A 27209-nucleotide genomic window follows, 5' to 3' on the forward strand; every position below is an offset into this window, starting at 1 on the left:
GAGCTGACTCAGGTGGCATCTGACGGCTAACACGCTCCTCAGGGAAAATTGTGATACCTCACATCTCAAAATAGGGCTACTGGATGTTAGATCCCTCACTTCAAAGGCAGTTATAGTCAATGAACTAATCACTGATCATAATCTTGATGTGATTGGCCTGACTGAAACATGGCTTAAGCCTGATGAATTTACTGTGTTAAATGAGGCCTCACCTCCTGGTTACACTAGTGACCATATCCCCCGTGCATCCCGGAAAGGCGGAGGGGTTGCTAACATTTCCGATAGCAAATTTCAATTTACAAAAAACAAACAACAACGTTTTCGTCTTTTGAGCTTCTAGTCATGAAATCTATGCAGGCTACTCAATCACTTTTTATAGCTACTGTTTACAGGCCTCCTGGGCCATATACAGCGTTCCTCACTGAGTTCCCTGAATTCCTATCGGACATTGTAGTCACAGCAGATAATATTCACATTTTTGGTGACTTTAATATTCACATGGAAAAGTCCACAGACCCACTCCAAAAGGCTTTCGGAGCCATCATCGACTAAGTGGGTTTTGTCCAACATGTCTCTGGACCTACTCACTGCCACAGTCATACTCTGGACCTAGTTTTGTCATGTGGAATAAATGTTGTGGATCTTAATGTTTTTCCTCATAATCCTGGACTATCAGACCACCATTTTATTACGTTTGCAATCGCAACAAATAATCTGCTCAGACCCCAACCAAGGAGCATCAAACGTCGTGCTATAAATTCTCAGACAACCCAAAGATTCCTTGATGCCCTTCCAGCTCCCTCTGCCTACCCAAGGACATCAGAGGACAAAAATCAGTTAACCACCTAACTGAGGAATTACATTTAACTTTGCGCAATACCCTAGATGCAGTTGCACCCCTAAAAACATTTGTCATAAGAAACTAGCTCCCTGGTATACAGAAAATACACGAGCTCTGAAGCAAGCTTCCAGAAAATTGGAACAGAAATGGCGCCAAACCAAACTGGAAGTCTTCCGACTAACTTGGAAAGACAGTACCGTGCAGTATCGAAGAGCCCTCACTGCTGCTCGATCATCCTATTTTTCCAACTTAATTGAGGAAAATAAGAACAATCCGAAATTTCTTTTTGATACTGTCGCAAAGCTAACTAAAAAGCAGCATTCCCCAAGAGAGGATGGCTTTCACTTCAGCAGTAATAAATTCATGAACTTCTTTGAGGAAAAGATCATGATCATTAGAAAGCAAATTACGGACCCCTCTTTAAATCTGCGAATTCCTCCAAAGCTCCGTTGTCCTGAGTCTGCACAACTCTGCCAGGACCTAGGATCAAGGGAGACACTAAAGTGTTTTAGTACTATATCTCTTGACACAATGATGAAAATAATCATGTCCTCTAAACCTTCAAGCTGCATACTGGACCCTATTCCAACTAAACTACTGAAAGAGCTGCTTCCTGTGCTTGGCCCTCCCATGTTGAATATAATAAACAGCTCTCTATCCACCGGATGTGTACCAAACTCACTAAAAGTGGCAGTAATAGAGCCTCTCTTGAAAAAGCCAAATCTTGACCCAGAAAATATAAAAAACTATCGGCCTATATCGAATCTTCCATTCCTCTCAAAAAAAATTGAAAAAGCTGTTGCGCAGCAACTCACTGCCTTCCTGAAGACAAACAATGTATACGAAACACTTCAGTCTGGATTTTGACCACATCATAGCACTGAGACTGCACTTGTGAAGGTGGTAAATTACCTTTTAATGGTGTCAGACCGAGGCTCTACATCTGTCCTCGTGCTCCTAGATCTTAGTGCTGCTTTTGATACCATCGATCACCACATTCTTTGGAGAGATTGGAAACCCAAATTGGTCTACACGGACAAGTTCTGGCCTGGTTTAGATCTTATCTGTCGGAAAGATATCAGTTTGTCTCTGTGAATGGTTTGTCCTCTGACAAATCAACTGTAAATGTCAGTGTTCCTCAAGGCTCCGTTTTAGGACCACTATTGTTTTCACTATATATTTTACCTCTTGGGGATGTCATTCAAAAACGTAATGTTACATTTCACTGCTATGTGGATGACACACAGCTGTACATTTCAATGAAACATGGTGAAGCCCCAAAATTGCCCTCGCTCGAAGCCTGTGTTTCAGACATAAGGAAGTGGATGGCTGCAAACTTTCTACTTTTAAACTCGGACAAAACAGAGATGCTTGTTCTAGGTCCCAAGAAACAAAGAGATCTTCTGTTGAATCTGACAATTAATCTTAATGGTTGTACAGTTGTCTCAAATAAAACTGTGAAGTACCTCGGCGTTACTCTGGACCCTGATCTCTCTTTTGAAGAACATATCAAGACTGTTTCAAGGACAGCTTTTTTCCATCTACGTAACATTGCAAAAATCAGAAACTTTCTGTCCAAAAATGATGCAGAAAAATGTATCCATGCTTTTGTTACTTCTAGGTTGGACTACTGCAACGCTCTACTTTCCGGCTACCTGGATAAAGCACTAAATAAACTTCAGTTAGTGCTAAATACGGCTGCTAGAATCCTGACTAGAACCAAAAAATGTGATCATATTACTCCAGTGCTAGCCTCCCTACACTGGCTTCCTGTTAAGGCAAGGGCTGATTTCAAGGTTTTACTGCTAACCTACAAAGCATTACATGGGCTTGCTCCTACCTATCTTTCCAATTTGGTCCTGCTGTACATACCTACACATACGCTACGGTCACAAGACGCAGGCCTCCTAATTGTCCCTAGAATTTCTAAGCATACAGCTGGAGGCAGGGCTTTCTCCTATAGAGCTCCATTTTTATGGAATGGTCTGCCTACCCATGTGAGAGACGCAGACTCGGTCTCAAACTTTAAGTCTTTACTGAAGACTCATCTCTTCAGTAGGTCCTATGATTGAGTGTAGTCTGGCCCAGGAGTGTGAAGGTGAACGGAAAGGCTCTGGAGCAACGAACCGCCCTTGCTGTCTCTGCCTGGAAGGTCCCCCACTCTCCACTGGGATTCTCTGCCTCTAACCCTATTACAGGGGCTGAGTCACTGGCTTATTGGTGTTCTTCCATGCCGTCCCTAGGAGGGGTGCTTCACTTGAGTGGGTTGAGTCACTGACGTGGTCTTCCTGTCTGGGTTGGCGCCCCCCCTTGGGTTGTGCCGTGGCGGAGATCTTTGTGGGCTATACTCGGCCTTGTCTCAGGATGGTAAGTTGGTGGTTGAAGATATCCCTCTAGTGGTGTGGGGGCTGTGCTTTGGCAAAGTGGGTGGGGTTATATCCTGCCTGTTTGGCCCTGTCCGGGGGTATCTTCGGATGGGGCCACAGTGTCTCCTGACCCCTCCTGTCTCAGCCTTCAGTATTTATGCTGCAGTAGTTTATGTGTTGTGGGGTTAGGGTCAGTCTGTTATATCTGGAGTATTTCTCCTGTCTTATCCGGTGTCCTGTGTGAATTTAAGTATGCTCTCTCTAATTCTCTCTTTCTCTCTTTCTTTCTTTCTTTCTCTCTCTCTGAGGACCTGAGCCCTAGGACCATGCCTCAGGACTACCTGGCATGATGACTCCTTGCTGTCCCCAGTCCACCTGGCCGTGCTGCTGCTCCAGTTTCAACTGTTCTGCCTGCGGCTATGGAACCCTGACCTGTTCACCGGACGTGCTACCTGTCCCAGACCTGCTGTTTTCAACTCTCTAGAGACAGCAGGAGTGGTAGAGATACTCTCAATGATCGGCTATGAAAAGCCAACTGATATTTACTCTTGAGGAGCTGACTTGTTGCACCATCGACAACTACTGTGATTATTATTATTTGACCATGCTGGTCATTTATGAACATTTGAACATCTTGGCCATGTTCTGTTATAATCTCCACCCGGCACAGCCAGAAGAGGACTGGCCACCCCTCATAGCCTGGTTCCGCTCTAGGTTTCTTCCTGGGTTTTGGCCTTTCTAGGGAGTTTTTCCTAGCCACCATGCTTCTACACCTGCATTGCTTGCTGTTTGGGGTTTTAGACTGGGTTTCTGTACAGCACTTTGAGATATCAGCTGATGTAAGAAGGGCTATATAAATCAATTTGATTTGATTTGATATACAGCAGCTCACCTTTATGCTCAGTGGAATCGCACCCCTGGTCACAGAGTAATAAAAGAGTCCTCTAATGTGGTCTAAGTCAAGAATGAGTGCCAGGGGCCCATTAAAACAATTAAAGTATGACACAAAGCGCACCTGCTACTAAGCTTCTCCCTCATCATTCCCAGAATTACACTTTAATTCACACCCCTCTGCTTCTAAATTTACCCCCAGGGACAAAAGCCTTCTTAATAATTAAAAGCTTTGTGGTGCTGATTTTCTGAAACATGAGACATCCTCTTTGCTGTGTTCTGTGTGTGGTGTGTGGGTGCATAAAGAGCAGTGAGCTCACTGAGTGATGTCAGAAGTGGGCAGGTCTGTTCTGTATTGACTGGAATGTAACTGGGCCTGCCCTATTCAGCATCACTGTCTCAGAAAGCTATAAGAAGGTGGCATGTCCGCAGAGTGGCTCAAAGTTACCCTCCCAGCTGAACTACAGCACTTTGAACAGATCAAGCAGTCTCTCTATCTCTCCATCTCAGTCCATGGCAACTGTAGTGCCCGTGAGTATTTATTTATGTGTTTGGGTTATAATAGTGGTATGTGAAAATGTGGGGTATTTTTACGAACGATCCTCAACAGAACTGGATCAGCAGAAAAGTTTTTATGAAATGATGGTTATTATGTTAAATAGACAAAGGGAAAAATAGGAAATATTGGACAGGAGCCTCGGTTGATAAACTCCTATGTGTCACTGTACCCATGGAGGGGCTTCAGTTCAACTGTGTGTCTGTAGCAGACTAGGTTGTCTGGTAGTCAGAGTGAGGATGTTCAGTCAATGCTCTCCATGAAGATCAGGTGTCACGTAAAATAATCTGTTTGTCTGGAGCCTCACTGTGAGGTAGAAAGAAGGATGCAGTCTGTGTGTGTGTGTGCTAGGCTTGGGTTTCTGATGGAGAGGGGGATTTTTTTCTCAACTTCTCAACTGTTTACTGAAATTCTGGACAGAGACAAAACAGTTTGCATTGTGTGAAAATGATGAAATTAATGAAACAATGTTCACTGTGTAAAACTAAAATGAACAGAACTTTTTTTATTTTTGTGCTTTTGAAAACAAGTTTTGAATTATTAGGGTCCTTTATTTTGGCACTTAAATCCACAAAATAGACATTGTGTTGCTTCAAAATGCTTAGCAAAAATCTGTATTTTTCTCTCCCCATGTCTCCTCCAGTTTGCTTCCTGTTATGGAAACAGCACTCTCCATCAGCCTCTCCAACTATTTGGGAAGGGCCCCAAGTGTGGTTACATGTCCCTCATCGCCTACCGCGGCCCTCGTAATGACCCCCACCCACGTCTGGCATGCAATACTCCTAAGTTGACCCTACGTCAGATCTACAGAATGCTGTGTGTGATGCGTTATGAGGCTGCTGCTGCAGCCAACAAGAGGTGAGGCCAAATCCCAATGCTGTACTACCCTGCAACATCTCTCTGGATGCACTGTTATCAGTCTTATTTCTCTTCAAGCCCTGTGTGTGTAGGTAGCATACACAGTGCATTCGGAAAGTATTCAGATCCCTTGACTTTCTCCACATTTTGTTACGTTACAGCCTTATACTAAAATGTATTAAATTGTTTTTTCCCCCTCATCAATCTACACACAATACCCAATAATGACAAAGCAGAAACAGGTTTTTCGAATTTTTAGCAAAGTTATTAAAAATAAAAAGCTGAAATATCACATTTACATAAGTATTCAGACCCTTTACTCAGTACTTTGTTAAAGCACATTTGGCAGCGATTACAGCCTCAGGTCTTCTTGGGTATGACGCTACAAGCTTGGCACACCTGTATTTGGGGAGTTTCTCCCAATCTTCTCTGCAGATCCTCTCAAGCACTGTCTAGTTGGATGGGGAGGGTCGCTGCACAGCTATTTTCTGGTCTCTCCAGAGGTGTTTGAGATGGGGAGATGTCATACGTGACGCTTGGCATTCAGGCCAAAGAGTTCAATCTTGGTTTCCTAAGACCAGAAAATCTTGTTTCTCATGGTCTGAGAGTCTTTAGGTGCCTTTTGGCAAACTCCAAGCAGGCAGTCATGTGCCTTTTACTGAGGAGTGGCTTCCGTCTGGCCACTCTACCATAAAGGACTGGTTGGTGGAGTGCTGCAGAGATGGTTGTCCTTCTGGAAGGTTCTCCCATCTCCACAGAGGATCTCTGGAGCTCCTTCAGAGTGACCATCGGGTTCTTGGTCACCTGCCTGACCAAGGCCCTTCTATCCCGATTGCTCAGTTTGGTCCGGCGGCCCGCTCTAGGAAGAGTCTTGGTGTTTCCAGGCTTCTTCCATTTAAGAAGGATGGAGGCCACTGTGTTCTTGGAGACCTTTAATGCTGCAGAAATGTTTTGGTGTCCTTCCCCAGATCTGTGCGTCGACACAATTCTGTCTCGGAGCTCTACGGACAATTCCTTCGACCGTATGGCTTGGTTTTTTCTCTGACATGCACTGTCCAACTGTGGGACCTTATATAGATAAGTGTGTGCCTTTCCAGATCATGTCCAATCAATTGAATTTACCACAGGTGGACTCCAAGTTGTAGAAACATCTCAAGGATGATCAATGGAAACAGGATGTACCTGAGCTCAATTTCGAGTCTCTTAGCAACGGGTCTGAATACTTATGTAAATAAGGTATTTCTGTTTAAAAAATATATATACATTTGCTAAAATTATGAAAAAATGTTTTTTCTTTGTCATTATGGGGTTGAATACATTTTAGAATAAGGCTGTAACGTAACAAAATGTGCATTAAAAGGGTCTGAATACTTTCCGAATGCACTGTATCATCTAGCACTGTCAAAATGTGCTATATTCGGGGTAGGTGATACACTCTCAGAAAAAAAGGTTCTACCTGGAACCAAAAAGGGTTCTACTATGGGGACAGCCAGAGAACCCTTCTGGAACCCTTTTTTTCTAAGAGTGTAGGGTCTTAAGCTGTTTTGTCAATTGAATGAAAAAAAAATCCCGTTCTGAATATTTTAGAGGATGTAGATGTTAAATAATTACCTCAATTTATAGATCTCTGACTCATGGTCAAACTCTTTGTGTTTCAGGAAGCAAGCATCTTCTCCTCCACCACCCGGTTCTCCGACCAGGTCAGACAGGAGATGTCTGCCTTCCTGCTTTCGTCGTAGACGTATTACTCCTAACATAAAAAGATTTGGATGATAATAGCACCTTAAGAGTCCCCCCCCCCCCATTGGGAGCTACGATTAATTTGGGGATGAGCCCCCTTTACGTCTCCACACAAACCAGTACATAGGGGCACAGACACCAGGACACTCCTGAGACACAGCACACCTGTATTTTTCCATCTGGAGGGGTCAGAAGTGGAGTAGTGACTGATAGACTTAGCTTCATGTTAGAGCCCAGTGGGCAATGATTCACCATTGATTCAGAAGATCTACTATTTTTTCCTTTCTCTATGGCAACCACAGTGATTTTTTTTTGTCCTATATATGTAATTTCAGCAGGTGAGACTCACCTTTGCTCACTGCACAGGTCCGACAGTAAATAAACCTGTGGAAAGTTACCAGCGGTCAGGAAAGGGGACTTAACTTTTTCATGTTCCTCTGGTGTGGGCTGGGGGGTTAGGTGTTGGGTTGTTGTCTTTTTTAGGTGTGTTGAAATCTGGGTGTACATTGCTAAATGAAAGGTGTAATTGACTTACATTTGCACTGTGAAGATTTAATAAAGCTTTGACTGTTTAGATCAACTTAACTCGTCTGTTGTATTTTGCTGTTAAAGGTTTGTGTTTCTGCGACCATTTTATCAAATAGATTACTGTCCATTGAAGTGTATACTCTGGGTTACATAGAATGACACTGTATTTACAAAGTAACACACATAATACCATCACCTGTATACTTGTGTCATACATCATTTAAAGCATTTGCCATTCATTCCAAATGGAGGTAAGTAATTACCACAATGCAGTAATTATTGGCTGGGGGGAGGTTTTACTGACTTACTTCTCAATCTCGTTCCACCCCATGCCAGATCTTTTACTATCTACTTCTAGTTCCTGCCTCCAGGTGTTTTTTGGGTGCACTGTTTTCCATTTTCCTTGCAGGTTCCAGGATAGAGCTGGAGGGAAGTTCAGACACAATCAGGAGAAAAACATGATGAACTGTTATGCTGTTCAGGTTTCATTGTTTCATTGTTTAATTGAGAACATGAATCCAGAAGACTCACATGAATTATCCTCTTTCGCACAGAGGCAGACAGACAGAAAGAAAAGGGAAGAATAGGTAACAATTAGACACACCAGACAGTAGGCACTTAAAATAATAGAATAGACTGGACACTTTAAAATAGGCTACAACGCTACACTAGAGACTTAAAACAATAAAAAGACACTGGGCCCTTAAAAACAACACTAAACACCTAAAATAAGCCCTCCTATCAATTTCAAATGATTAATATGGTTGTTAAACGACATAGAAAACCCCGCTCACAGCCCCTGCTGTAAACACAGATTCCTGTTCTCTCTCTTGACTACAGCCATGCTGACCGGTCCACAGCTGACCAGAGCCGGGCCCCAGCTGATCTGACAAGGCCCCTGCTGAAACTTTGATGGGGAGAGATGTTGTCTGAACGTGAGGAGCAGAGGAGTCAGGTTGCAGGACAGGAAACTCGCTCTCAGTTTTCATCTTGAGGAGGAAGTGGATATTTCAGTCATGCTACCCTGGGATTACGCACGTGCATCTCCTTTAAACTGCTACTGTGCGTGCAGGTGCATGGAGCAAACATCTTGTCCTTCACTCAGGGTCAATTCTCATAGAAATGGTGATCATAGCTTACTCATTCAGAATCATGGAACAGTCGGATTTTACACTAAAACACAACTCCATAGTCCAGCCACCACCGCCTTGCACAGAATGGTGAACAGGGCTCTGAGGCTGGGCTACACACTCATTACCAAAAACAAGACGTGATGCAGCTGCACATGCAAAAATAGGTCCCAATGGCATAGCTAAACATAAACAGATGTAGGATCTTAATTTGAACCAGTTTGCTACAGTAGGAAAATAATCATGCAGCAACAGGAAATGTGAATTATTATGTGGAATATAATTAATGGACAAGTTCTCCTGCAACAGGGTGATCACGATCCTTCATCTGTAGAGTGAAAAGCAAACCCCTGTGGTGCAGACACTGGATACACAATCAATAACAACGCCTCTCAACAAAAGGTTCTTCTAAACGTAGGTCTGCGCAGGAGGGCTCTATGTTGTTACTGATAGAAAAACACACATTTAGCTAAGTGGCTGTTTGGCTCCAGCACCAGTTACAGTACTTATTTACATCATGTTAATTGGCCTCCGGTTCCTTTGGTGGAGACATACTAATTAAATGGTCAATGGACCCCCTATACAAGTCAATGTAGTTTGTTACATTTTAGTCATTTAGCAGACCCTATTATCCAGAGCGACTTACAGGAGCAATTAGGGTTAAGTGCCTTGCTCAAAGGCACATCGACAGATGTATCACCTAGACAGCTCGGGAATTTGAACCAGCAACCTTTTGATTACTGGCCCAACCCCTTAAATGCTCGGGGTGTGAGAGACAACCCACTAGGCACAGACATCAATTCAACGTCTATTCCACGTTGGTTCAACGTAATTTCATTGAAATGATGTGGAAACAAAGTTAATTCAACCAGCCCAGTGGGAACAAGTTGATGTATGTGGTCTGAGAGGGACATCAGATCTGTACTGTACTATACACGCACATCTTCTCCATCTCACCAAATGTTCTTACTCCTGTATTCTGACATCGAGGTCAAACAAATTAAGGAGCCAATTAGTGTGACCTGCTACAGTCTCACCACAAAGTGTACTGCATGGTGTCCATAACACTTACCAAGATTACCATTAGCCTACATGTATCAGCTAAGCTTGCCTCATTATTACAGACATACAAAGAATCAGGGGCTCTGATTCAGATAGGTGGACATTTTGGCAGAGGATAAGTGTTGTGGAGAAACTGAATCAGTTCCTGAGTTGATCACAGACACTTGTGAGCAAAAGTGAAGGACACTGTACTAGGTCACCTGCCCTCCCAGTAATTCCATTCACAAGAGCTCCTCCTGTGGAACAAGGATGGGGCTGCGCCTTATGCACTCAGGCACAGCAAGTGTCCGATGACAAAGCTTTCCAGTAGCACTGCTCTACTTACAGTAAGGGTCACAGCATGAATGCATCTACAGTACCTTCATAAAGTATTCATCCCCTTGACTTATTTCACATTTTGTTGTGTTACAGGCTGAATTCAAAATGGATTAAAAAAAATGAACTTCTCACCCCTGTACACTCAATACCACGAGTGAAAACATGTTTTTAGAAATGTTTGCAAATGTATTGAAAATTACTAATTTACATAAGTATTCACCGGGGCAGGAGAAAGAGAGGATAGGCCGGGGACATCATTTTTTATAGGCTACTCTGACACTGACAAGCTGAGATCAATCTGGTCTTGAATTCAAACAATAGTCCAGGCCATATATATATATATAATAGGCTACAGTAGGCTACTAAATAGTGTCCAGTGGCACACTGACTCACCTAATGACGAAGATGAAGCCATAGGCTACTACTCACGGAGATGGCCGATGCGCTCCTCTTGGCAATAGTCAATCACTTCTATGGATTATGTCTATGCAGTGGTGTAATGTTTTTAAGTAGTACTTTAAAGTATTTTTACTGAAGTAGTTTTTGGAGTATCTATACTTACTATTTATATTTTTGACTACATTTACTCTACTACATTCATAAAGATAATAATGTACTTTTTACTCCATACATTTTCTCTGACACCCAAAAGTAGTGGTTACATTTTGAATGCTTAGCAGGACAGAAAATGGCCCGATTCAAACACTTATGAAGAGAACATCCCTGGTCATCCCTACTGCCGCTGATCCGGTGGACTCACTAAACACAATTGCTTAGTTTGTAAATTGTCTGAGTGTTGGAGTGTGTCCCTGGCTTATATATATTTTGAAATAACATTTACTTTTGATACTTAAGTATATTTGAAACCAGATACTTTTAATCTAGTAGTATTTTACTCTGTGACTTTCACTTTTACTTCTGTCATTTTCTTTTAAGGTATCTTTACTTTTACTCAAGTAAGACAGTTGGGTAATTTTTCCACTACTGTGTTTATGGCCACAATGCAACAAGCTGTATTTTTGGTGAGCATGCTGCCCAAATTGCAGCCTTTCCGACTGTAAGCAACTGGTAACTGCCCAAATAAAGGAAACACTTGAGTAAATCGCACAAAGCTGAACAGATTACTCACTCAGTGAATGAGCACTGATGGTTCACATTGGATGGTTTGTCAAAACATTTTCTCTGTGTCTAGGGTGAGTGTGTTTTGGAGCCAAGACCATTAAGGGTTGTGGTAGCAACTTGGTGTCAAGACAAGACTTTGCCACCTTCCTCAGCAATTAATGGCATATGACCCACTGTTCATTGACCACCAGATACTGGGGTTGTTTGTGGTTGTCTCTGAATAATTACTGTAAGACTGTCTGAACAACAATAAGTAAGATAAAAATGGAACACACCATAACAGGTAGCCTAGTGGGGCGGCAGGTAGCCTAGTGGGGCGGCAGGTAGCCTAGTGGGGCGGCAGGTAGCCTAGTGGGGCGGCAGGTAGCCTAGTGGTTAGAGCGTTGGGCCAGTAACGGAAAGGTTTCTAGATCAAATCCCTGAGCTGACAAGGTATAAATCTGTCGTTATACCCCTGAACAAGGCACTGTTCCTAGGCTATCATTGTAAATAAGAATTTGTTCTTAACTGACTTTCCTTGTTAAACAAAGGTTAAATAAAAAACAAAGGTCGGCCGTGTGCAGCTGTCCTATCGCCTCTGACCACAGAACTGTGGCAGTCATTTTCTTTTCATTTCCTGACAATTCTACATGTTGTTAAACCACCGTTCGTCAAACACCCAGCAGGTGATCTACTGCTCATGGCAAATACATTTCACAAAAAAAAAATCACACTAACACATCAGTCTAAATAAAAATCATTTATTTTCATTAATATTATTATCATCATTCTACCTAGAGCAGAGAAAAGGTCCACCATGCCACTTCAGTACTACAGTGTGTGGAGGCTGAGCTCAAGTCTGCCGAGGGGCTGAATACTGAACACAGACGGACAGACAGACAGACCGAGGGAAGGTGGGGGGCAGGCTCACGCTCCTTTTCATTCTTCATGCTTAGTTTGGGGGGGGATAATGACAGGAAAGTATCCTTTTTTTCTAGTCTTTGAAACTTTCTGTATACCTAATGATAAGAGGAAGGGGGGCAGGGGCAGCAGTGAGACATCAAGCTCATTGGTCTGGCTGCTTCACATGTAACTGGGGCAAGCCAACCATAGACTGACACAGAGGAGGGTGTGAGTGTGTTCATGTGTGTGTGTGTGTGTGTGTGTGTGTGTGTGTGTGTGTGTGTGTTCCGTATGAACATCTGAGTGTATTATTGGTCGGCGGTGCTTTGATCCATTGTCACTGTACACTTGAAGAGGATTCTGCCACAAAGGGGTCAAAATTTGAGGTAACAAAATGTTCTTCTGAAAGACAAAAAGGGAAGAGAAATGATACTGTTGATGCTTATTTATCTTAAGAAATCTAAATGTGATTTTATAAAAAATATTTAAATAGCAGCGTTACCACAGAGCAATAGAATAATTGAGAACAATGGAACAATTTCAGTGAAACTGCTTGGACACCTGACACGGAGCTAAATTTCTCTCAGACCAAAAGAATGTCAGAATTTACAATAAGACCACAGTGTTGGTGTTTCTCTCACTCACCTGCTTTCATCGAGCTGTAGTGGATCCACTGGACACCATATTGCCATCTGCATTAGAGAGAGACTGTTCCTTCAGCACAGGATCTTAGTAGAAGAGTCATCATGTTAAAGATCATATCCTCAATGCCATAATAACCGGCAATTCACAACAGAGGTAGTCAAACAGGAGTCATTCAGGTTGTATTACTCACAGAAGTAGGGGTGCTCCATGGCCTCTGTGGCCGTCAGTCTCTGCTGGTGGTCGTAGCGCAGCAGCTTATCCAGCAGGTCCAGAGCCTCAGGGCTCACCAGGTGCTGGTTGTCTGTCTGGACAAACTGCTCCCAGCGTTTCCGTGTCTGCCTGAGGGTGGAGACAGAGAGCTAACTTACCCTAGGCTGTCACTTCAATACAACAGTATTATCACCTGGGAAAGAATGTTTCCTTTTCTGGATCTATAAGGCCACTGTCTGATAAAGATGGTCTACATCTATAGGGATTCATCTAGCGTAGAATTGGTACTTGTGTGGAACTGACCCATCTCTATAGTCTACACTCAGTTAAGTTAAATACAGTGCCTTCAGAAAGTATTCACACAACTTGACTTTTTGCATATTTTGTTGTACAAATTAATTAAAAATGAAAATCTGAAATGTCTTGATTGAATAAATATTCCACCCCTTTGTTATGGCAAGCCTAAATAACTTCTGGAGTAAAAGTCTACAATCTGCTTAACACGTCACATAATAAGTTGCATAGACTCACTCTGTGTGCAATAAGTGTTTAACATGATTTTTGAATGACTACCTCATCTCTGTACCCCACACATACACTTAGCTGTAAGGGCCCTCAGTCAAGGAGTGAATTTCAAACACAGATTCAACCACAAAGGCCAGGGAGGTTTTTCCAATGTCTTGCAAAAAAGGGCATCTATTGGTAGATGGGGTAAAAAAAGCACACATTGAATATCCCTTTGAGCATGGTGAAGTTATTAATGACACTTTTGATGGTGTATCAATACACCCAGTCACCACAAAGATACAGGTGTCCTTCCTAACTCAGTTGCCAGAGAGGAAGGAAACCGCTCAGGGATTTCACCATGAGGCCAATGGTGACTTTAAAACAGTTACAGAGTTTAATGGCTGGGATAGGAGAAAACTGAGGATGGATCGACAATGTAGTTACTCCACAATACTAACCTAAATAACAGAGTGAAAAGGAAGCCTGTTCATAAAACAAATATTCTAAAACATGCTTCCTGTTTGCAATAAGGCACTAAAGTAAAAATGCAAAAAACGTGGCAAAAAAATTCACTTTATTTCCTGAATATTAAGCATTATGTTTGGGGAAAATCCAACACATCACTGAGTAACACTTTTCATATTTTCAAGCATGGTGGTGTCTGCATCATGTTATGGGTAGACTTGTCATCAGCAACTACTAGGAAGTAAAAACTTGTTTTTATTAAATGGAATAGAGCTAAGCACTGGCAAACCCCTACAGGAAAATCTGGTTCAGTCTGCTTTCCAACAGACACTGGGAGACAAATGAACAGGTAATTATAATTTTAGGTTACTACCTTTCAACAGGTAATAACCTAAAACACAAGGCCAAATATACACTAGAGTTGCTTACCAAGATGACATTGAATGTATCTGTGTGGCCTAGTTATAGTTTTGATTAAAAAAATTGTCTTGAAAATATTAGAGACTTGAAAACTACTGTATAGCAATGATCAACAACCAATTTGACAGAGCTTGAATAATAAAACAATTTTAAAAAATGGCAAATATTGTACAATACAGGTATGAAAAATGTGGAATAAGTCAAGGGGTATGAATACTTTCTGAAGGTACTGTACATGTCTCAATGGCACTCCCTGTTGGTACTCACTGGCCAAGAAGGTCCTTGAAGCGTGGATCCAGTTCAATGTGGTATTTGCGCAAGTAACCAAAAAGCTCATCTGTCCCCAGGACTTTGGCAATTCGGACCAGCTGAAACCAGAACAGTGTCAAATTTACATATGTTTTTCTGTTTGTCTTAGGAAATATTTGTTCATGTTTAATCTAATTTGGTAAGTACATGTTATCATCAGGTAGTGAATGTGTTATCTGCTCTAATAGATTGTAGCAGTCAGTGTTATCATATTATGAGAGGTCTAGATGAGACAAGTTAGTAGTTATAAAGGTTGGAATAAGATGGGTTGTAGTGAGATTAAAGGAAGTTTGGTAGTGACAACAGAAAGGGTCAGTTCAGTGGTAAATGAATGGGATACCTGGTCATAATTGTCCTGGCCATGGAAGAAGGGCTCTTTCTGGAAGATCATACTGGCCAGCATGCAGCCCAGACTCCACATGTCCAAACTATAGTCATACATCTGACAGGAAACCACAAAACACATCAGTTACGGTTATACATCAATACACAGACAGCTACCAATTACAATTAAATTGGTACACAATAACACTGGAGCACTATTCATTTACAGGATGACCTTGTGTCAGTGTGTCTGTTTGCTTGCATGTGCTAGGGATTTACCTGGTAATCCACCAGTAACTCAGGTCCCTTAAAGTAGCGAGATGCTACTCGGACATTGTATTCCTGTGCAGGATGGTAGAATTCTGCAAGGCCCCAGTCTATCAGGCGTAGCTGCAGCACAAAAACAAACCACATAGTGTTAGAATAGAAACCACACTGAAAATGTGCCACACAAGGGATATTGCTGCTGTGACTAAAAAAGTTTTGAAGTCCTGTATGTGCCGTGATGCCATCTGGTGGCAATGACAAAACTGTATTTGACAAAGACTAAAATACTTTAAACTGCCATTCAATATTGGCAAAGAAATAACTGAAGTCACTTCAGACAAATCTCTGACAATTTATGTAAGCTTTGTAGACTTTTCAAACAGCTTGAGCAGAGCCAAAAAACTTTTGGACAAGACACATATCATCTGACTCCGAGCTTAGCAAGGTTGTACACAACTAAGGTTGAAAAAGGTTAAGAGCTCCCCCTACCTTCCTCATCTGGTGGTCAATCATCACATTGTGGGGCTTGACGTCACGGTGCATAATACCCATACTGTGACAGTAGTCCAGAGCCTGAAAACACAAAAACACAAATCATGTCAGAGGCAGCAAAATAATGACCTAGACACCACAAACTAATCCTAGGAAGGTGTGAAGGTAGGACTGGGAGTGCATATGAAAACACACAGGGTAAAACTGCAAGGCTCACCTTTAGTAGTTCATACATGTAAAAACGTATATCAAAATCTGTTAACTTCTGGTAGAGCTCCTGGGGAGAGAAGAACAGTTTAAGATTTAATTTGCAGAAAGCAAGTATCATGATGCAACACACACTGTTTAACTAAACGCTTTCAACCAACCATACAGACACACAGAAACACATTGGGTGCAAAATTCTCTGGACAATGCAATGCTAAGTCATGGCTACCAACATGGTATTTGAAACTAATAAGCTATACAAGCCTTATTGGGTAACATGACCAAGTTCCCCACTCATGACACCATCCCAAACCAGTAAAACCCCATGCCTAGAGGGAATGATTATACCTTAAAATCTGTGTTATTGATGCATTCAAAGACAAGAGCAGGCGTTCGGGACTGCAGAGAGATGAGAGAGAGAGAGAGAGAGAGAGAGCGAGATGAGAACACATAGAGGGGGGGGGGGGAATCAGAGAAACTTGGAAATATTCCAATCTCATTGATAAATCATTGATAAATCAACATTAAAAATGACATCAGGCTATGAGCCATATTTACTGGAAAGAAAAGGTAGAGCACACATCATTGTGCAGTGGCTTAACACCCTTAACACCCATCACACACAGCAGAAGCACATCAACACAGATAAAGCATGAAATAATATAATTACAAGGCATCACATCCCAATTTTGTCCCGGCTGCTATTGAAATCATATGTTTTGTAATTAAAGATAAAGCCATGTTAATATTAGCCTTATTAATTCCCATGATCAAAATTCCCATTTATGTTATTGTAGGTAGCAGCATAGTGAACATGTGATGAAGAAATTATTTGATGAGGTAATTGTATCTCCCTTGCATCCATAAACATTCTCAAAATAACCCTGCCAAAATGTGAGAAAGACTGAGTCCTGTTTCACCTGCTTTAGATCATTAGTCTAAGACTTCATATCTGAGTAAGACGACTAGTTTGCAGAACTTTCAAACAGTCAAGTGAACCCCACTAAAAGAATATCAAACACGTTCACAATCTGTAAAGTAAATTGTGCTGATATTATAAAGTGTAAGAATGTTAATTCAACAGCCATTATATGTATAGGAACATTCACAAAATGAATTCACAATATAAACAAATCTGATCTTTGAAGGGGTAAGGAAGTGGCCAGGTAATCAGGTGACTAAGAACTAGCCCATGGCTAGAAGAAAGCAGAGCTGAAAGACATACCACAGGGTCTTTCACTGTGTCTACCAATCGGATGATATTGGTTCCCCCTCGCAGATTCTCCAGGATCTTGATTTCCCGCTTGATTTTCTTTTTCTTGACAGGCTAATCAGGGTCATAATAACAGAGACATACAATCAGACCAGGATGTAGCCTAAACGTTTGACCATGCAGGATGTAACTTCATTTATAACAACATATAGCCTAACTGTAATGGTGACAGTATCATCCAGGTATCCACCTTACCTAGATACTTAGATGTTTTCCTGGTTGATTCTTACTTAGACTAGGTGTTTAAAGAAAAAGACTACAAATCCACCTCTACTGGGGTATACAGACAAACAAAGCAGCCCTTGAACAACTTACCTTGAGGATCTTGACCACCACCTTCTCATTGTTGCTGATGTTGATGGCCTCAAAGACCTCACTGTACTTCCCCCTGCCGAGCTTCCGCACCAACTGGTAGTCTTCCTGGTTACTAGATGAGAGAGAATAGGGGAAAAGATACAGAAAGTATTCACACTCCTTGACTTACTCCACATTTTGTTGTGTCCCCCTGACCCATGTACACACACACACAACACCCCCTAATGACAAAGTGAAAACATGTTTAAAAATGTTTTTGCAAAATAGTTGAAAACGAAATACAGACACAGTGGATTCGGAAAGTATTCAACATTTTGTTACGTTACAGCCTTATTCTAAAATGTATTAAATCGTTTTTCCCCCCTCAATCTACACACAATACCCCATAAATACACATTTATTTAAGTATTCAGAACCTTTACTTTGGCAGCGATTACAGCATTGAGTCTTCTTAGGTATGAAGCTACAAGCTTGGCACACCTGTACTTGGGGAGTTTCATTCTTCTCTGCAGACCCTCTCAAGCTCTGTCAGGTTGGATGGGGAGCGTAGCTGCACAGCTATTTTCAGGTCTCTCAAGATATGTTAGATCGGGTTAAAGTCCAGGCTCTGGCTGGGCCGCTAAGGACAGAAGCCACTCCTGCATTGTCTTGGCTGTGTGCTTAGTGTCGTTGACCTGTTTGAAGGTGAACCTTCACCCCAGTCTGAGGTCGAGAGCTCTCTGGAGCATACCCTCAGCATGATGCTGCCACCACCATGCTTCACCGTTTCCTCCAGACGTGACACTTGGCATTCAGACCAAATAATTCAATTGTGGTTTCATCAGACATATCAAATCCCACTGTTCCTAGGCCGTCTTTGAAAATAAGAATTTATTCTTAACTGACTTGCCTAGTTAAATAATGGTAAAATAAAAAAAGTATTAGCTAAGTTGCCACTTGTTGTTTGCCTATTGAAATTGAACTTCAGATCATGAAAATAAATAGCTAGCTAGCAACTTAACCCTGTTGCCCAAAACTAATGTTATAAGCAGCCAGCTAGCTTCATCTGGCTAGTGAGGCTCGACCGGACTGGGTTATGTGTTGTGAAGCTAGCCACAATAGTTGAATTTGCGGTTTGCCTTCAAAATAAAGGTATGTAATTGACAGTGATACAAATAGTACAATTATACCATACTTTTATTTTAAAGGCTAACCGCAAATTCCACTATTGTGGCTAATCCTTATTGTGGCTAGCTACACATAGATGGGTCCAACCACCATTAATCAAATTAGAAGGGTTTTATAAATTAGGGTTGTTTTAGATGACGACACCTAGATTATGACGTTTTGCTATGTTTTTGGGGAAGAACATTGTTTGCATCCATGAGCTAACTAGCTTTTTTTTTTATGACCAGCACTGTAAGTGTGCGAGACAACTTTACCAGCATCATAGCATATGTATCGATGAATGTTGTGACGAGTGATAGTGTAATCAATGTGTCATAACTACGTGAAAAATTATGAACGTGTTAAATTATTATGTGACGTGCAGTCATATTCAGGTCCTGATTAGTTAACAGGCTTATTTGACACGTCAAATAGTGTTATTTGACACGCAAAGACCCAAACGGCGTTCCATAGAAATCCTGGTTGAGAATGAAACGACTGAACAAATGAACAACGAAACAGCACAGCAAGTAAGTGAAAGAAATAGGTTTTGATCATGTTTTACTGGTAATGGGGACATATGTAAATGCCAACAAACTAACTTTTTGGTCAGAATGGTTTGTGTGTAACCTTTATTTAACTAGGCAAGTCAGTTAAGAACAAATTCTTATTTACAATGATGGCCTACCCCGGACGACGCTGGGCCAATTGTGCGCCGCCCTATAGGACTCCCAATCACGGCCGGATGTGATACAGCCAGGATTCGAACCAGGGACTGTAGTGACGCCTCTTGCACTGAGATGCAGAGCCTTAGACCGCTGCGTCCGTGTGTGTGTGTTAACTATTTAACTGTACTAGAATGCTTAAAACGCCGCTAAAACTTTAAATATCGGTTATCTTATTTTTTTGCCAAGGAAAATATCGGATATCGGTCAAAAATATAATATCGGTGCGTCACTAATACCTATATGATTAATTTAGAGTTAATATAACTTTAGTTGTTCCACAAACATTGGGCTATGTTTTTATTTTTAATACATTGTCAGTCTGCATGATTCGACTAATGAGGATTTGAAAAAAAGTAACTTGAAAAGGCATGAGCTCTGCTTAGTTTTTTGCACAGGCTGTACACGCTATATCAGTCACTCATTCACAATTTGACAAGCACTTGACAATGCCTAGAATTGAACGGTGGCATCCCGTTTGTGTGCAGTAATGCACCCTAAAAGAATCCAAGCCGTTTGCAGCCAGTGGCCGTTGTGCCCTTCTCCCTGAGTGCTGCACGCTCCAACACATGATCAGGTCTTTCTCACAGGCTACAAGTGAAAACAGACACATCGGGGACGCAACTGTGCGTGTCCTTATCCAATTCCAAGGTGCATATTGAAGATATTGGAAGAACTGTCCACATTTACTTTTCGTCAGCCAACAAGATGTGTTGGCCTAACGAACAGCAAAAGCACTAGCCTATGTCAACCTACTATCTCCCATAGCACAAAGGTCAACCTATTCTATTCTGTGTGAGAAATAAATATTCCAAACATTGTCTGGGACAGTTGTGGGATGCGATAGATCCCACATTAATAAAACCACTAGCATCAACAAAACTTTCACGCAACCGATCAGAACGTTTAGCTTAAAATGTTGATCAACTATTAGGCTATATCTTCACATTATAAGCGCAGCAATGCGCACATGGTAGAAGGCTATAAACGCAAATGTTCCATTAGCGGAAAAAACATTATCAAAAGTGACTGCAAATGCAATTATGCATGTAATGCTTTTATTATAAAGGTGCATTTTTATGGTGAAAATTATCTTCCCCAAACTTGAAACTCACGTGCCGCTCATGTATTCCAGTTAATCTGCTTTACAAGGGGTGTTGAGCCTAATGTGCTTAATTTTAAGAAGTTATTTGGCCACTTTAGATGTGATACAAAGCTTATTAAAACATATAGGCCTATAGGCTAGGCTACATGAAGTGTGTGACTATGATTTGAAAAAGTAGCAAGAAAAGGCTTTGTTTCATATGCTGGGCATCATTCACAAGTGATAAGCAATATTGTCACCAATATTGTTGATTTAATTTTGTATTTACATATACTAAATAATATATGTGTGAAATTTGTTTTGATTTAGAATGGAACATTATCATGCACCTGTATCGAAACAGGGGCAGCGGAAACAATAAGTAATCTATGCACTTAAATAGTGAATGGAGGATGCTTTTCCCCATGGTTTATTTTCATGCCAGCCAGGTAGGTTATACTCCTGTTGTAAATATAAGCAATGTGCTTAATATTAGGAAAGTTAAGAAATAAACAGAGTAGGCCTAGCCTGTAGAAAGCGAATCCTCCTCTTTGTAGAGGCCATCACTCTGTTTTCTTGCGCAACTGCATAGCCTATTGAAATGTTGCGCAACATGAGCTCATGGGCTCTGATTAAGTATTTGATTAGATTTTCAAAAAACCATTTGCATGGATGTCAGAGTGACAATAGAGTGTTGAGTAACTAATGACCATCAGCAGCATCAGAGCTTGGAGAAGCCTAATTACCGTGACTAAACAGTCATGTGGAATTTGACTGCTTTCATGACTCGTGATTGCCGGTGTGGTGATAATACGGTCACTGCAACAGCCCTACTCATGGGTAGGTGTCAGTAAGAGCTGGAAGAAGTGACATTAACTGGAAAATTTGAGAGAGAAAGGCAGGGGGAGGGAGAGGTTGTCCAGACTGTTAAAACAGTGTTGGTTTGACCACCAGACAACAGAAAGACAAAGAAAACTGCTATGAGCTGAACATAACAATATGCCAGTAAAAGGGAGGACAGTAGCAGGTGAACCAACTGTGGTTTGTGACTATTATGATTTCCCATTGTAGCCAATTCAGCTGCAGTAATTCCGTTCGTTTTTTTTGTAATTCTGTTACCAATTTGATAACGGAATTGAGTTTTAATCACTTAATAATTCATAAACAAAATGTATATCAGTAAAATCAATATAACTAATTGGTAGGTCTACTATTACTTGTTATGGAATGGCGCCGGAGAGGATGGCTGCCATTTTACGGGGATCCTAACCAATTGTGCTATTTTGAGTGTTTTTTTTTGCATTGTTTGTAACTTATTTTGTACATAATGTTGATGCTACCATCTCTTAGGACCGAAAAGAGCTTCTGGATATCAGAACAGCGATTACTCACCTCGAACTGGACAAAGATTTTCTTTAATGAGTTGGACACGAAGGACATAATGTTGCTCCCAGACAAGTCCCAAATCCCATAATTCACATGAAGAAAATAAGGAAATACAGGGAGCGGAGATCAGGGTGCCTTGTGAGAATTCGTCAGCAAGTGGGTAATCCGCCTCTACCATCCGTTCTATTAGCCAACTTGCAATCACTGAAGAATAAACTGGATGAGCTCCGTTTGAGACTATCCTACCATTAAAAACGGTAATATCTTATGATTTACAGAGTCGTGGCTGAATGACGACACGGATAATATACAGCTGGCTGGGGTTTCCGTGCATCGGCAGGACAGAACAGCTATGTCTGTTAAGACGAGGGGTGAGGGTGTGTGTCCATTTGTCAACAACAGCTGGTGCGCAATGTCTAATATTAAGGTAGTATTGAGGTATCGCTCGCCGGAGGTAGAATACCTCATGATAAGCTATCTACCAAGATAATTTAATCTATATTTTTTGTAGCTGTCTATTTACCACCACAAACCGACGCTGGCACTAAGACCACACTCAACGAGCTGTATAAGGCCATAAGAAAACGGTCATCCAGAAGCGGCGCTTCTAGTGGCCGAGGACTTTAATGCAGGCAAATTTAAATATGTTTTACCTCATTTCTACCAGCATGTCACATGGGCAAGCAGAGGATTAAAAAATTTAAAAAAAACTCTACACCACCTTTACTCCACACACAAAGCTTTCCCTCGCCCTCTATTTTTTATTTTTTAAACCTTTATTTAACTAGGCAAGTCAGTTAAGAACAAATTCTTATTTTCAATGACGGCCTTAACTGCCTCGTTCAGGGGCAGAATGACAGATTTTTACCTTGTCAGCTCGGGGATTCGATCTTGCAACCTTTCGGTTAGTAGTCCAACGCTCTAACCACTAGGCTACCTGTCCGACCTATTTGGCAAATCTGTCCATAATTCTGTCCTCCCGATTCCTGCTTACAAGCAAAAACGAAGTCAGGAAGTACCAGTGACTCGCTCAATATGGAAATGGTCAGATAACGCGGATGCTACACTACAGGACTGTTTTGCTAGCACAGACTGGAATATATTCCAGGATTCATCCAATGGCAATGAGGAGTATACCAGCTCAGTCACCAGCTTCATCAATAAGTGCATCGACGATGTCGTACTGAGAGTGACCGTACGTACATATCCCAACCAGAAGCCATGGATTACAGGAAACATCCGCACCGATTTAAAGGCTAGAGCTGTTGCTTTCAAGGAGCGGGACACTAATCCAGATACTTACGAGAAATCGCGCCACGCAATTTCTCACCGACAACGATGGGAGAGCCTATAGGGAGGAGGTCAGAGGCCTGACAGTGTGGTGCCAGGACAACAACTTGTCCCTTAACATGAGCAAGACAAAGGAAATGATCGTGCACTACAGGAAAAGGAGGGCCGAACACACCCCCATTCACATTGACGGGCTGTAGTGGAGCGGGTCGAGAGTTTCACGTTCCTTGGTGTCCACATCACCAACAAACTATCATGGTCCAAACACACCAAGAAAGTTGTGAAGAGGGCACGACAATGCCTCTAGTCACCCAAGTCATAAACTGTTCTCTATGCAACCGCATGGCAAGCGGTACCGGAGCGCCAAGTCTAGGTCCAAATGGCTCTTTAACAGCTTCTACCCCCAAGCCATAAGGCTGCTGAACAATTAATCAAGGGCATACCCCCCCTCCCCCACCCACTTTACCCCTACCTACATGTACAAATTACCTCAACTAACCTGTACCCCCACACATTGACTCGGTAGCAGTATGCCATTATTGTTATTTTATTGTGGTATATTTTTTTTTTTTACCTTAGTTTATTTTGTAAATATTTTCTTAACTCTATTTTCTTAAAACTGCACTGTTGGTTAAGGGCTTGTAAGCATTTCATGGTAAGGTCTACACCTGTTGTATTCAGCACGTGACATAAAATTAGATTTTAACTTTCATCATCCTCCCTCCTTATGAGGGAGAGAAATGTGAAAATATCTTAAAGATTTGTGGGTTTCTGGTAACTGAATTTCAAGGCACAAGGCAATATTTCATAAACTTACAGAAGGTAAACAATTTATCTAAAACTAAAGTGTTGATATTAGTTGGCAGGGGTCTTTATGTCAGTATTGTGTTTTGATGCATTGATGCATACCTTTTAAGACTTTTTCTGGTAGCTGAATTCTAAGACCCCTTTTCCATCTGTTTATCCAGAAAAATGTATCTATCTATGCCTTTAATTTCCCCAAAACATACTTGGTTTTCATTTGACATGCCCCTAAGAAGTCCACATGTTGGTGCTTATGTGGAAATATCGAAAAGTAGAAAATAAGAAGTAGCTACAGTAGTAAAATTCACAAGCGTCATTCGGTACTGCCTTGTCAGCGTCAACTACCAGCTTGGCCTGCTCGATCTTGCAGATTGATGACTTTCCCATCCCAATCAAGAGTGACATAACCATGCACGTTCCCGACAAAACTTTAGATCACCAAAAAGACATATTATTCTCCAAATTAGGTCGTTTTCAAAATACGCCTTATTGATACTAATGTATTATTATGATATATAAAATATCAATATTGCATCCGCCCACAAAGAACCAAAAGCAATCGAACAATATTATGGCCATTGGAACATAATCCAGTAGTAAAAGATTGTGTCGTTGTAGTAGCTGGACATCGCTGAGTATTTAGACATACAATAAAACAAAAGACAAATAGAATACACATGTATCGACATCAACAGTGTTATCATACGGTTGATAAAGCATTTGCCAATAAAATACTAATTAGTGCATTATGATGTTTTAATATCTTGGTCTTGAATATCTAAACATCTCACCTCCAGCTAGGCACGTGGGCTTCATAGTCCCAATATTCCCTGCTCTTCAAAGTGTTGACATCGGCGTACACCCGAGATTTACTGCCGGCCGCCGGGCCGGGCATTGCGAGCACCGGAGCACCGTCTGTGTGGAGGATTCGATTGCCACAGAGCTCTTTTCCTGGCAACACAGACCACCGTCTTCGTGTCGGAGCCCGAGGTCTCGCGCTGTCCGAGTAGGGGGGGTCCAATTATGTGATATCTTCCCCACGAGAGATGACCACAGTGTGCTGCGAGCTGTTACCACTGAGCAGCGATCGTTGCACAGATTGCCAGAAGCAGCTAAACCGAATTGGACTCCAAGGTTGATGGGGAGGAAAGGGGCCGTCAGATATAGCTAGTGTTAACTAAGACGGCTGGGAGGAGAATTGAAATGAAGTGTTGAGGTAGAAAGGAAAAATCACGAACTGGTCCTATTTACGTAAAATAAGTTTAAACATTGTATTAAAACTGACCAAAACACTGACCGAGATGCCAGGCTTTGGGGAGTTTATGAATGAAATTATTGCGGGTTAAACCCCCGGGGGCCTTAAATCCCGAATCCGATGCAGGGATCCTACAAGAATAGTCTTGCGATGGCCCTCCCAAGTCAACAATCTTCCAGTGGTGTGGATGGATGTGATGAGGAGGAATTGAATGGGCAAGTTGGGTTTTGCAGCTCACCCCTAGCTGCTGGGTATTGCCTAGTAGCTACAGCCGGTTAGAGAGGGGGTGGAGTAGAAATCGATGTTGTTAGCTAGTATGCTAACGCAGAGAGAATTGCACCACCATTGAGCGCCGGTGCAATGCACCCTCGCCGGGGCGCGTAGCATATGAAAGCGGAGGGAACACCGCTTCAAAATCCCTTGAAAAGCCTGTTGGAGGTCGGGTTTTGAGGCTTTCTTTTAGAAACGCCCCGGTCCTTATTCCGAACCGCAGGGAACCGGATTGCGATATAAGGCGCACCCGGAAACGAACATCATCTAGATACGCTTGTGGAATGGCCATATCAAAGACAGTACAGTATGAAGATAGGCTCAAACTGCTTCTCCAATTTAAATCCCCGATCACGTTTGTAGGCGACGTTGGCTAGCAAAGCTCATGCGTAGAGATATGTTATAGGGTCCAATGGTCGTCTCGCGCCAAACTGCGCGTGTGCACACAGTATCAAAGACACTCTTTGATATAAAAACTAAAATGAAAACGTTTCAGTTTGTCACTTTCACGAAGTTGGAGTAGTAACATGTTCATCTACTTTAGACATAGGCTCGAATCTAGGTTTAGAATTCGATTAAAAAACAACAACTAAGGAAGACATTTCCACTTCTCTCATTGACTTCTCAAGTCCCAGACCCTGGACTGTTTGTTCTGTTTCGCGAACGTTCCCGGAAGTCTCGCGATGTTGCACTTCTAGGTTTAGAAACTCTGTGGCCACATGGCTCCAGGTTCAGCCAAGGCTGCAGCGCCTTCTAGTGTGTAGGATATACAAATGCATTGGAAACAATTGTTCCATCACTAACCACGTTCTCGTTCATTTTTTATGCGATTAAAATCATACAATTTTTTTTTAAATGGTGGAAACAGGTAGTTTCTGTACAATTTTATAAATGGCAACAGATCATTTGTTCATTTGACATGGTGGGATCTATTTGTGTCGGTAAAATTAATTTTGTGATGGAAACGCCTTTATGCGCAAATATTAATATAATAACCATCATATCAAAGTACATTTGGAGTCACACGATTGGTGTGTGGTCCTCCCACTATGACCATGCAGTTATTAGTCTACAGATGAAATACAATTATGATTAACTTCAAGGGGTGCTGAAAGTGCTCCTTTCCTAAAAATATCGAGGGTCTTATTCTTGTGACGTGATGATTGTTGCTTGACTGCTGTTTGACAAACTCGCATATTATCGCTGTTATCCATAATAATCTTATCATGCAGACTAGCCTACCCGCACTGTATCTGCAAACTGCTTGACCCATCTGCCGAAACCAGAGTAGGCACGTATACTATTTAACGCAACAGTTTTTGTGACAAAACTATCCATAGAGTTGAAAATATGATGGAAAGACATTGAACGATTTTTACTACTAATATTTGCATGAAAATCGATCGCTGATTGGATAGAAACCTAGCTACTATATATATATATATATGTTTAGATAATTGGTTTCCATCCAATTGGCACAGATTTTCATGCGAATATTCTAAATCCGCAACACTTTCCTCT

The 27209-nt window shown here is 41.7% G+C and overlaps 1 protein-coding gene across 3 annotated transcripts; it reads right to left on the reverse strand.

Annotated features, from left to right (window-relative positions):
* Positions 1-12136: 12136 nt before the first annotated feature.
* Positions 12137-26271, reverse strand: LOC106573643 (casein kinase II subunit alpha'). Of its 3 annotated transcripts, none has more exons than XM_014148881.2 (12): positions 24955-26271; positions 17729-17840; positions 17366-17467; positions 16489-16539; positions 16151-16210; positions 15931-16014; positions 15454-15564; positions 15191-15292; positions 14809-14909; positions 13130-13278; positions 12940-12986; positions 12137-12696 (listed from the first exon to the last, which is right to left on the reverse strand). In XM_014148881.2, exons 1-11 carry the CDS (start codon positions 25056-25058, stop codon positions 12946-12948), a joined length of 1017 nt encoding a protein of 338 aa, XP_014004356.1. In that variant the 5' UTR covers positions 25059-26271; the 3' UTR covers positions 12137-12696; positions 12940-12945. The 3 variants fall into 3 exon arrangements, with proteins under 3 accessions (XP_014004356.1, XP_014004355.1, XP_045553165.1); XM_014148880.2 differs by having other exon boundaries at positions 12940-13022; positions 24955-26251; XM_045697209.1 differs by lacking the exon at positions 16489-16539 and having other exon boundaries at positions 12940-13022; positions 24955-26261.
* Between the last annotated feature and the right edge of the window lie 938 nt (positions 26272-27209).

This window comes from Salmo salar, chromosome ssa16 (assembly GCF_905237065.1).
Source record: "Salmo salar chromosome ssa16, Ssal_v3.1, whole genome shotgun sequence".
Taxonomy (NCBI): domain Eukaryota; kingdom Metazoa; phylum Chordata; class Actinopteri; order Salmoniformes; family Salmonidae; genus Salmo; species Salmo salar.

Bases quoted from the DNA above. Each gene is read 5' to 3' on its own strand.
- LOC106573643 (XM_014148880.2), bottom strand. From the start codon at position 25,058: ATGCCCGGCCCGGCGGCCGGCAGTAAATCTCGGGTGTACGCCGATGTC. The intron at 16,211-16,488 runs GTATAATCATTC...TTCTCTCCCCAG, and splicing joins TCAATAACACAGATTTTAAG to GAGCTCTACCAGAAGTTAAC. The intron at 16,015-16,150 runs GTGAGCCTTGCA...TTGTGTTTTCAG, and splicing joins ACATGTATGAACTACTAAAG to GCTCTGGACTACTGTCACAG.